The following is a 12,741-nucleotide window of genomic DNA, read 5'->3' as shown; positions in this document are numbered from 1 at the left end:
TGGAATACTATTTCCAGTTCTGTGCTCCCCATTTGAAACGTGACAGGGATCTACTAGAAAGAGTCCAGCGTAGGGCTACAAAGATGATTCAGGGATTGGAGCATCTCCCTTATGAGGAGAGACTGAGAGAGCTGGGACTCTTTAGTCTGGAGAAGAGAAGGCTGAGGGGAGACCTTATCAACGCCTACAAGTATCTCAAGGGAGGGTTGAAGGAGGAGGGAGCCAGACTCTTTTCAGTGGTTCCCACCGAGAGGACGAGGGGCAACGGGCACAAGTTGGAACATAAGAGGTTCCACTCAAATATGAGGAGAAACTTCTTCACGGTGAGGGTGACGGAACCCTGGAACAGGCTGCCCAGGGAGGTTGTGGAGTCCCCTTCTTTGGAGATTTTCAAAACCCGCCTGGATGCAGTCCTGAGTAACATGCTCTAGCTCTAGGCAATCCTGCTTCAGCAGGGGAGTTGGACTAGATGATCTCTATGGTCCCTTCCAACTCTAGAAATTCAGTGAAATTCAGTGAAATATGAAGAAACTACATTAATTGGCCTGGAGGGAAGTGTAATGAAATTCCCAGATCACTAGAACATTTCCACTGTTTAAAGAAGGGACTCTTACCTTACAGAAATTGGTTTAGTAGGGGATATTAGGATGGAGCCTTGTTCAGTATTCCTCTCAACAAAAGTCCTACCAACCAAAAGACATATTGCAAAGAGTGATGGAGACGCGGCCCCATTTGAAATGGAGAAGCCATCACTTATTTTTTTAAAATAATATCTCACACTCTTTAGAGCACATCACACCACAGAAAGCACCAGCAGATTCTCAGCAAAGAACAACATCGTGCTACATTCTGGACAAACACCATCTTTTCTCCAAGGAGTTACAAGACCACTGAAGTACATTAAGAGTAGAAAGATCAATACATTTAATTTCAGCAAATCAGCAGCCAAGCAAGGAACAGCACTGAAACTCAGAGCGTTCTGTCCACTGCCTTTCTAGCCATCCAAGCCATCCCCTTTTAAATTGGTCTTGATGACTTCAGATTGATGCTCCTGAGTTTATCCACAATAAAATTACAACAACTATACATCACTGCTTCAGCTACCCTTGCATGCCTGTCATGTAGACCAGTAACAGCCCATAGAGTTAATCAGGGCAACAGGTATTGATCAAGTGCTAAGTATTATCATCACTGAATGGGACCCAGCTCTCTTGCATCTCTGTTGTAGGGACCTAAAGTGACCTATTCTCATAAAGAGACTGACTTCCCTCTGCAGGATGTGGTAGGTGATTCTGAAAGCCTCCAGAAAGAAATATCGAGCTCTTGATTTAAGATTGGGATTGAACTGAAGGCATTTAGTGGCACCTAGCATTCAATGGCTACATCTGCAAGAGCAAGTAGTGGCTCAATCGGAGCAGGTGTTTAGAGTTAACAAAAAATGGTGCTGAAGATCCACGTCTGCAACTCTATGCTCTTCTTGAGGGTTTCCCAAGCAATTGCTCGCTGAAGCACAGTAGGTGTGTTCCTGGAGGCTGCTTTTCTGTTTAGTTTCGTCTGAAAGGAGCCTGGTTTGTGCTGACACCGCTCTTGTGCTGCCAAGCGGGGATGACAGAGAAGCTGAATTCAAAAGCCACACTCTTGATCCACAGCAGAATGCCAATGCTGATGCGCTCGCAGACACCTCTGTTGCTCAGGTACGGGCCTTTGGCTCTTAAGTGTAGGATGATGAGTTCAGTATGTTCTAAATCAGGGAGAAAGGAACCTGCTTGTCTTAAGGGTGGTACACGGTGCCAGCAAAGCCTTACCTGTGTGTGTCCTCCGGTGAGCCTTCAGGTGGGAACTTTTTGTGTACACTTTGTTGCACCCCTCAAAGTCACACCGATGGATGCGCCGCTTCCTGGAGTCTGGAGACTCAGACCTCCTCTGACGCCTTGTGCTCTCAATACTGAACGGTGAAATTGAACTGGGAAAAAAAAAAAAAAAGAACAGAAGCAACAAATGAAGCAAGAGCGTGGTGTATATCCCGAGCCCCAGATGATCAGCAGTAACATATCACTGTGACAGAAGTGACCTTAACAATTAATTAAATATTTCCTTCTCTACAGTATAGTCCACAGCACAGATGTGAAACAATTTGCGCTTGAACTACAGCGCATTTTGCAGTATGAAACAATTTGGGTCTTGATTTAGAAGTGCTTATTGCCAGAAAAAATGCCACAATGCCTGAAATACCGCTCCAATAACGGAATAGGCTGACTTTATCCGAGCTTTATTTCTATTTCACATGTGTCCAGATCCAAGCTCACTGAACCCTGCTTTCTAAACAACTTTATATGTAGCCTCCATAATTTCTCTTTGACAAGTTTAAATGGATAAAAATCCTGAAACCTTTCATGAAACTGTTTTCAGTACCCAGATCTGGACTATGGATCCTCGCATTTGGTCAAACACCTGTTGTTTGCTTACATACAGATTGCTAAGAGATCCGTATCACCCTGCAGCAGCGATTTTCCCATTTACTTATTTAACAATTCTCAATCTATCACCCGCAAGTCAATAAATTTTATTTCCTTTCAGACCACTGATAACTAAAAAAGTTTATTAGCGTGGGGCTGGCGAACGATCCCCACAGAAATGCCTATGCTCAGCACAAGATGCTCCATTTGCAGCAACATGCTAAGACCTATCAGTTATCCCAATTTTAAGCAAATAAAAATGTCATGCTGTTGCTTTGTTTTATAAATACAAAGCCTAATACTTAAAGAAAGCCTGCTACTACAATGGCTGGATAAACTTGCGTCATAAACTATTATGAAGCTGGTATGCCAAGATCCAAACCCTCATCAACTCTCATTAATTATAGTATACCCAGCTATGAATCGTTATTAGTTGATCTCCTTATAAACCCCATTACGGTTATACGGCACAGCAGTCATGTTCACGCACAGCTATACTAGCCTACTAGTACAGCTAGTAGGTTTAGGTACATTAAGGACTGGAACAACATTGGCCTTCATCAAGTTTCTGGGGCTTCACCCACATTCCTGCGTTTATTGACATTCAAGGTAAATGATCACAGAATCACAGAATAGAATCATAGAACTGTGTAGGGTGGAAGGGACCTTTAAGATCATCTAGTCCAACCATCAACCCAACTCTGAAAAAAACCACTCACTAAACCATGTCACTAAGCACTATGTCTGCCCATATTTTAAATACCTCCAGGGATGGTGCCTCAACCACTTCCCTGGGAAGCCCATTCCAATGCTTAATAACCCTTTCAGGGTAAAAATGTTGCCTAATACCCAATTTGAACCTCCGCTGGTGCAACTTGAGGCCCCCTCCTCTTGTCCTATTGCCTGTGACTTGAGAGAGGAGACCAACCCCCGCCTCTCTACAACCTCACAACCTCCTTTCATGTAGTTATAGGGAGTGATAAGGTCTCCCCTCCAAGTGATATAAAGATTCATCACCCAGCACCTTTAAATTCTTAAGATGCGAGTTCCCAGTTCTCCTGAAAAAACTTGTGACTGTCAAATGAGAATGCATTGGAGGAAAAGAAAGTGAATCTGACCACGAAAAGAAGGAAGCACGAACCTTTGGGGAAGCTAAGATACAAAGGAAGTCATTTGAGAGAGTCACCAATGTTGCTGCATCTGCTGAGAAGCTTCTACACTATTTTTAAAAAAACGGAGTACTCTCTTTCTGACAGCTCTCTTTTTCTCTTAATACTTTATATTCATATTTCACCTTCAGGCAAAGAGATTTTCCAGATTAATTATTTTTGCCTATAATAAAATGTATGTAAACGGGCATGCGGGGAATTTCTGAAATAGAGGAAGAAATGGACAGAGGACCGTAATATCTACATTAACTAGCAAAAAGTAGTCCCCAAGAGAGTAAGATACATCAGCACTTTCACTATGTGGCAAGAATACAGATATGTTTAGCTGTCACAGAAATGGCTTAGGAATTGCATTTAAGCATCTGCGTCTCATGGCAAATGAAAGTCTTGGGTTCGATGATTTACAGAGAACAGTCTCGCTACTCCAGTGGTTTTTTTTTTTTTCCCAACATCCCACCAGCAAAAATAAAAAGCAAACATGTAAATCAAATCTTAAAGCTCGATACTGAAGGTACAAAATCTAGTGCTCAAGACCAGAAAATCTTTATCTTTAAAAATTTGTGCACCCTTTTTGCTGCATGGGATTTATGAGCCGTCTTAAAAGCCTATTTTGTAACAAGGTGTTCAGATCCCGGATAGTACAGCTGGTTTAAATGGGAGGAGGATCAAGCCTATAATGGTGCTGCAATTTCCAGCCTCGAGACACGAACCTTGAGCAGAGTCAGCACCTTGTAAAAAGCGATTTGTCACGTACAAGAAAATGACCTCACTGCTGGGAGCTGCGCCGCGCGTTCCCAGGTATTTATACAGGAGGGGGTGGCAGAAAGCAGCGCTGCCAAGGAGGCACACCATTCATGGTGCTGCTGCTTGACTGCATTTTTCCCCCTCTCTCTAAAAGGAGAAGAATCCCACCTATTCCACGCCGGGGAAAATAAGTGAGTAAGTCGCAGAAGGTGCCACGCGTTGCCACCGTCCTCCACGAGCTTCACAGCCATGGCTTGCTCAGCACAGTGAAGAGAAACGTCCCTGGCAGCTGGAACCACCAAGTGTAAGCTCCTGCCTTCCCTTTGCAGCAGCGCAGGCTAAATGGCAAACTAGCCAGCAGAAAGGACTCCTGGCAAGGGAGAGCACATCTCCAAGGTGGTCTTCTTCTGCCACTCTAACTCCCGTGGCTCCGGGGGGGTCCCCATGGCACAGACATGCTCCCTGGTGGAATAGGAGCCCAGACCCTAACCGATGCCACCAGCTTTGTTTCAGCCATGCACATACCACAGGAAGCCTTAAAAAGAGCACAGAGATGCTTTTCTTGAGCTTCCTGAGGTTAGTCCCTCACGCAGGAACTTTCAGTTGATTTGCTGACAGTCTCTCCCTTGGCCATGTAGCAGTAGAGAGACATCCTCCAATTTCTCAAGCAACTTCTCCAAAAAACCCTCACTGACCACATGGAGAAACATTTAAAAAAAAGTCCTCAAAACTGTGGTTTGAGCCTTTTAAAAGCCACGGCGGTTCTGCCATGTGGCTCTGCTCAGCACAGGGCTACAGAAACTACTATTTGATGGCACCACGGTGGACACTGAGAATAGAAATGACTGGGAACGCACAGATACTTTCTTTATTAGTGAGGTTTTTTGGTTTTGCTTACAGTGTGTTTTAAAATCATATAAGATCTACCTGAAAATACACACACACATATATAAAAATAATGTAGCAGTCTTTCTTGGCTGTTAAGTGTCCCTCACAGACAGCCTAGAGTGAAGACCTGGAAGAAGGTCTTCCTGCTGGGAAGCTGCCAGGGCGCCCAGAGAAGGAGCTGCCAGTTCTCCTGTTAAGAGCCAAGATCTCAGGCAGCCTTTAAGGCTCAAGGTGGGGTTTAGCAATTGGACTGACACCATCCGCAACATCCCAGCGGAACTGCAGGATGCATCAAATTACTGCTGATACATCAAGTCTGAAAGATAAATTAACGAAGAAAACTGAGTTCTGACCTGTCAGCTTGATGTTCATTTATTTGCAGTTTGTTATTTCTAAAAACAGTGTGATTGCTGTATTAGAGTAGAAACTGTTACACAAACGGAAATCCTGGGAGGCTGCTGGTTGCCTCTGTGAGCAGCTGCAACACCTGTAGTCAGTACTGCTCACAGGGTGAAATGAATGAAATCAGTGTGAGCATTTAGGGTGATTTACAGAGCTTCAGCTGTGTTATTTCCAGAAGTGAAAAAATGCATTTCTGCAACTCACACATGGCCAAGTGCTTGTCTCTCTGATGCAAAAAAACAGTCTGCAAAGTAAAACAAAGACTGAGGCTTCGCCAGTAGATGGCCATCAAGCTCTCCTGAACTTGATCTGTGCTGCATTCAACAGGGATTGTAACAATCCTGGTAATGCAGAATTTCCACAAATTCTGCCCCTGACCTCGTAGGTGTTTTGCCTCCGTCCTACATACAAACTGCAAAAGGCATTTGGCATATGCAGTAACACTATTAAAAGCACATAGAATCATAGGATCATAGAATGGTTAGAGTTGGAAGGGACCTTGAAGATCATCAAGTTCCAGGGACACCTCCCACTAGACCAGGTTGCTCAAAGCCCCATCCAGCCTGGCCGTGAACATCTCCAGGGTCATGTAGCAGGTCTTTTTTACACCAATCCTGTGTTTTGTGAGTGATAAGCAGAGCAGAGCTGCCCAGGGAGCAGGGTACGTTCACTAAAGCTTTGAACTGTGTTCAGTGCTGCGACACACCGACAACGTGCCATGTTGTGATGAGTCGCTGCACAGTGGCTGCTCCCCACAGCCAGCCTGCTGATGTGCTCTCACCCCACGGCAAACATGCGGTGTTACCTTCAGCCACCAAAGTACGAGGTTCCTAGTGCTGCCAGCCTCCTGGCGAGCCAGGCAAGAGCTGCCTGAGACAGTGAACAGCAAGCCAGTGATGTGCAGCCAGCCGCCGCTTTGCTTTTTGTCAGACAAACCCAAACAGTGCATCCCAGAGTTGCGTTTTCCTCCTTCTGATTGCCACCTTCACTCTTCCTCAACCCCTCCGCTATGAGCTCAGGCTCTTTGGCTCAGCCCTGTGCAGCATCTGCTCAGCCTGGATGAGGGGCTGGGCAGGTCAGAGCGTGCCCCAGTGACACCACAGTGTGACATAATGACAGCCATGGTCCTCCTGTTTCTCTGCCACTGGGCTACTGAAGGATGTGATTTGGCTAAGCTGGGCGTCCCAGGACAGTCTAGCTCCAGTTGTTTCCCCTTGTGTCAGCACCAGCACTTGTCTGATCCTGCTGTGAGCCAGTTCAGGGACACACAATGACAAAAAGCCAATTCTGCAAAAAACCAACTTGGGCAGCTTGCTTGCTTTTGCTGGTTTAGCTCCCTAAATAATGGAGTCTGCCAAGCACCTGCGCTGCCACGTGGGAGAGGATGGGAACCTGTGGCCAAGGGGGAGGGGAGTGTCATCACCCCTTCCAGTGGCAACTAGCTGTGATACCACCAGTGCCACAGCTCTCACGGAAATTCAAATTTTGTATGAAGAAATCAAGAACATGGACATAAGCAATCAACACAAGGAACAGCTGGAAAGTCCAATTTTTGCACCACAGTGAAGCTTCTTCTTGTGATTCTTGTGTATGCACAAATAATACACACATAGATAAACTGACAACAAAAGGCTGAAAGCAAATAATAGAATCATAGAATGGTTAGGGTTGGAAGGGACCTTAAAGTTCATCGAGTTCCAACCCCCCTGCCATGGGCAGGGACATCTCCCACTAGAGCAGGCTGCTCAAGGCCCCATCCAGCCTGGCCTTGAACACTTCCAGGGATGGGGCATCCACAGCTTCTCTGGGCAACCTGTTCCAGTGTCTCACCACCCTCACAGTAAAGAATTTCTTCCTAATATCTATCTAAATCTCCCCTCTTCCAATTTAAAACCATTACCCCTTGTCCTGTCTCTACACTTCCTGACAAAGAGTCTCTCCCCATCTCTCTTGTAAGCGGAGATATGAAACAAAATGAAACGAAATGAAATGTAATGAAATGAAATGAAATGAAATTAAATACTTAGGAAGTGACAATGTGCCTTGGCAATACGGGATAGAACCAACAAGCAAACACTCCTCTCTCACCCGTAAGCCAATTATGGACATCCAGATACTTATAGTTTTTCTCTGTTTTTAAAGGGAAAAAGGATATAAATATACCATATTCGAATACACAAATAGCATATAAATTTAGCAATGTGAATCATTGTAAGACATGAAAAGTTTCTGGGCTGGCCTTTCAGTCGTAGTAACTAAAAGTGCAGGCAAAGGAAATAAAAGCAGAAAACTAGAATATACCATGTCTGCATTCAGATGGTAATGAGCAGTTGACGAAAATCCTTGGATCTCTAGCATTCGCTTGGCATTCGAAGGGAACCCAGGCTGCAGAGACATCATGGGGTTTGGCTACTGAGCATTGATGAAAACTAGAGCTCTTAAGTGAATAAATATGAAAATTCTGTCCTATTTTTTAAGATCTTGGCCCAAAGAATCCAGTGGTGGGACCGCATCCCCCTGAACATGTCGGTCAATCTCAAGCAAACCCATGGCAGCTGCCAGTCCTCCTTCAGGTGAACCAGGGCATATAGGGCCGGGCACAGAATCACAGAATCATAGAATGGTTTGGGTTGGAAGGGACCTTAAAGTTCATCGAGTTCCAACCCCCCTGCCATGGGCAGGGACACCTCCACTAGAGCAGGTTGCTCAAAGCCCCATCCAGCCTGGCCATGAACACTTCCAGGGATGGGGCATCCACAGCTTCTCTGGGCAACCTGTTCCAGTGCCTCACCACCCTCACAGGAAAGAATTTCTTTCCTAATATCTAGTCTAAATCTCCCCTCTTTCAGTTTAAAACCATTACCCCTCAATTCTATCACTACACTCCCCCACAAAGAGTAGCAGTAGCACTGCTGAAGGCCCACAGAGTGGCTCCCCACTAAGGACAGTCACAAGCAGAGATGACCACAGTCCCAACACCTTTGCTTGGCTCCCCTGGCACATTTCTGAGTCAAATGATCATGTGCACAGCAGCACATGGCCCACACAGGGAGCTAATCTCGCTTAAGATAAAGTATCCTCTCTCTGTTAAGACCTTCAACTTTCAGAAGCACGATATGGGTACTCTGTATGTTTTTGAAAAGGGGAATTGAACCGCATTTCCTGGCTTCCAGCTCTCAATTACTTGCTTTTGTAGTAGCTTTTCACATAACACAATTTTATTTTCTGATAGCCTGTATAATTTTACCTTCTCACTCAGAATATTGGTGAAAGTATCCTTATAAACACAACATATTAAATTGTGAAGAAATAAGATACAGATTATTTTTCATTACGGTTTATAAAACTACACCTAGTAGAGCAGTGAGATGCTAAAATCATCCTACATCAAACCAGTAGTTTTGTTGCCTTAATATGCATAATAGAGATCAGTGTAATCTCCTGATAAAGGTTTCCCTTCAAATATTTACTTATTGCTTTTTTTTTTTTAATACAAAGTTTCTGCTGTCTCCCCTTCACAGATAAACAGATGCACATGCATATATACATACGTATGTTTTTTCTTCTCTTTGATTCTTAGATCCTAATTAATGTTTCATGAAAGGCAAACATCTGCCTTAGGAATGTTAGACATTAAAACATATCAAGCAGCATTTAAGGCGATCATAAAAGGAAAATATGTACTGCTCTCTTATTAGCAGCAGTTACTTCAATCAGTGTACTTTAAGGTGATGTTATACTGGAAATTACACTTTTTGTCAAGAAAGAAAGGAGGAATTTGGCAGCATACACAAACAGTACACATATTAAATAGGAAAATCACATGGGTAAACAAAACACAGATAAGAGACGGTCTGAATATATTTGGTTCAGAAAGTGCCTGAGCTGAAGACGGTGGGAAATAGCTCCGGGGGCAGACAGGAATAGGATCACACTAAGTTAGCCCCGTTGGGCTCTGGCCTAGGTGTCCACCTCTGGCTGCTGCTGGAGGCAGAGCCTGGGCAACAGGATCCTCAGCTCTGGCTCCGTACAGCCATTCTCATGCTCTTACATCCCTATCCCAGGCAGTCAGCAAACACAACACCCTGCACATCTCCCACCCCAACTTTATCTACAGCATTTATTCCCACTGAGACCAGCTAAAGTTACCTGAACTGTTGAGCTGCTTTGCAATACCCAACAGTGTTACAACATGGCTCTCTGGCTGTGGTGGAACCACAAACGTGACTACACATGAAAAAACTTCTGGCAGTGGGAAGAAGCTTTGGGGCCTACTAGGAAAAGCACCCATGTGAACTATGGCATAGTTCTTTGGATCTGAAGACAAAGCCTTGTATGTCCTCCTGAAAGCAGGAACGGTTCCTAAAATCCTGTAAGCCAAACATCTTTGATGCCTGCTAGTTCAGGCCTGGGAGCTGAACCTTGTCTAGTAGAGAAAGAGCATCTTATTTCGTCCCCTCCTTCCAGAGCTGGCCGAACAGCAGTGACCATTCACAGGCTCTCTAACGCACCAGCCGTCCTCACACCCCTTCCAGACGGAGCCTGCATCAATGCCCAGTCTGTTCTTTCTTTTTTGTCCCCTTCTAAACAGAGCAGAAAACTGGGTAACTGAGAACCTCCACCTCAGCTTTGAGAGCACAGGGCCCTGCTTTTTGCCTTCCCTGTTCCCTTCTGATTCATACCTTTTCCTTCATGTTTTTCTGGCAACACATACACAAACAAGCTACAGCCATACTGGTATTCTCAGCAGAGGAAATTAAAGACGTGAAATAAAGACTACTCTGTTGGAGACATGGGCCGAGCTGCAATTTCCAGCGTGGAAATTAGATGAGTATGTACATATTCATGTCTTTCACCTTTGTTCTGGTTACTTGCAGAAACGGTGTAGATGCTCCACTTGCTAATGCAGGACTCCTTGCACGTTGTACCTTGCTCTCCAGGTTTTGCTTTCTTCCCCTATCTCTAATTCTGAATGATTTCTCACACTTGTGCAGTACAGTAGTCAGTCCCAACATCTGCACAACGACGATTCTCGCCTGGGCATCCAGCTTCTCTTGTTGGTCAGACTAACAAACGTGGAACTGAGCACTGTGCTGGTGACTAAAAATCCTCTCTTGCGTATCCTTAGCTGACAAAATTGTCAGGTAAGGTCTTGCCAGGTCAGTGACATTAAATGAGGACATTGCATCCACTGGGATTGAAGCTCACGTGAATGACCTTTTCTTCCTTCCTGTTCAGAAGGCTTATTATCGATGCCTTAAATATTTGATCACCCTGGATACCTGCATATAATGTAATTATGGGTGGTCAACTGTCATACTCTGTGTCATCAAGCAGATTGTGGTAACTACTAAATAGTTGACTCCATTGAAGCATACACTTCAATGTAGTGTACAATCTTCAATCTGCCACCCCCAACAGAATGTCATCTCAGAAGAACAATTTTGTATGCCACATAGCCCTCTACAAGCTCCTGTCTATGAAAATATATATTGCAAAGAATTCATCTATTGCAGAGATTAAATAAGTATGATGCCTATTTGATCTGTCTAGGAGAAAAGGGACTAAATAATTCAATTCATCTGGGGACAAAAACCTTACAGAGCATGAGACCCGGGATCTGGGTTTCATTTTCTAAAACTACTTTCTTATTGATGAAGTTTGAGATTTATGTTTTTTTTACCTTCCACAGCACCCTCTCCTATTGAAAGGAACTTTTTATAAAAGAACATGAGAAAATATTCTATAAATCAAAATTGTTACTACACCCCAGAGGCCATACAGATTGTGTTACCATGCATTTTCATTAACAACAATAAGGAATCCTGATGCATTTATGTTATACAAGAAGCTAGCTTTTCTATTCAATATGCTAACTTGTACCTGACTTTGCAGCCATGCATGTCGATGAAGCATCTCTTCACTTAGATGACAAGATCCTTGCTGCACCTTTTACTGGTTTGTATTTGCAAAGCAAAATAAGTACAGCGAGGTCCAAATCCATGAAGAGAGTACTAATACACTACTGCAATACAAAGAAACCCTACTATGTCTCCTTGCATCTGTGGTTTTCCATGCCTATTTATAAAATAAGTGTCCCCTGAAAACCAAGCGATGTGGTCAACCATTTCTTTTCTCTCCACCATTGAAATCAATCTGATTCCCACCCAGTGAATACTCAGTCTGCACTCTGAATTACTGTGGATAGGTAGAGTCTTTCCACTTGCAATTTGCTGGAGAGGGCTACAAAGATGATTAGGGGCCTGGAGCATCTCATTTAAGAGGAGAGGCTGAGGGACTTGGGTCTTTTTAGTCTAGAACAGGGAAGGCTGAGGGGGGATGTGATCAATGCCTATAAATATGTAAAGGGAGGGTGTCAGGAGGATGGGGCTGGTCTTTTTTCAGTGGTGCCCAGTGACAGGACAAGAGGAAAGTGGCACAAACTTGAGTATAAGAGGTTTCATCTAAACATGAGGAGGAACTTCTTCACTTTGAGGGTGGCAGAGCACTGGAACAGGCTGCCCAGAGAGGTGGTGGAGTCTCCGTCTCTGGAGGCTTTCAAAACCCACCTGGACACATTCCTGTGCAACCTGCTCTGGGTGGACCTGCTTTGGCAGGGAGGTTGGACTAGATGATCTCCAGAGGTCCCTTCCAACCTCATATCATTCTGTGACTCTGTGTGATTCTGTGTAATTAATTAGGCAGCAGAGCACTTATCTACTTTTCACACATAGCAAAAAGGCAATTTTCATCAATTCCTTTTTCACACTTGTTAACACCAGTTCAGCAATCAGAAAGATACCCAGCTTCGATGTGGGGCCTTGGAAAAGTCTGGCAAAGATGCTACTTAAAGTCAAACAAGTAGAGTCAAACATATGCTCTCCCCACATAAAGAGGAAATCAGAGTATTGTGGTCTTCATGAATTGGTACCCTTAATAATTTCTCACCAAGGCAGCAGTGCGTTTACGATCTCAAGAGCTCATGGGCAAGGCAAGGTTTAAGAGCAAAATTTCTTCTCTAGGCAAACTCCATATAGATATAAGGTATGTTTTGTACTAAGAAATCTAAGGAAATACACCGT

The 12,741-nt window shown here is 44.2% G+C and overlaps 1 protein-coding gene across 4 annotated transcripts in view; it reads right to left on the bottom strand.

The window, feature by feature from the left end:
* KLF12 (Kruppel-like factor 12) overlaps nt 1–12,741 on the bottom strand; it is a 258,753-nt gene that overhangs the window by 26,109 nt on the left and 219,903 nt on the right. For all 4 annotated transcript variants that reach the window (XM_014965966.1, XM_014965969.1, XM_014965968.1 and 1 more), the window contains one exon: nt 1,806–1,963. In XM_014965966.1, the coding sequence (XP_014821452.1) occupies nt 1,806–1,963 (158 nt within the window). The remainder of the gene's footprint in view (nt 1–1,805; nt 1,964–12,741) is intronic.

The sequence above is a fragment of the Calidris pugnax genome, unplaced genomic scaffold (assembly GCF_001431845.1).
Source record: "Calidris pugnax isolate Ruff unplaced genomic scaffold, ASM143184v1 scaffold20, whole genome shotgun sequence".
Lineage (NCBI taxonomy): Eukaryota > Metazoa > Chordata > Aves > Charadriiformes > Scolopacidae > Calidris > Calidris pugnax.
The sequence above is the reverse complement of the archived record's forward strand: the minus strand, read 5'-3'. Positions and strand labels throughout refer to the sequence as shown.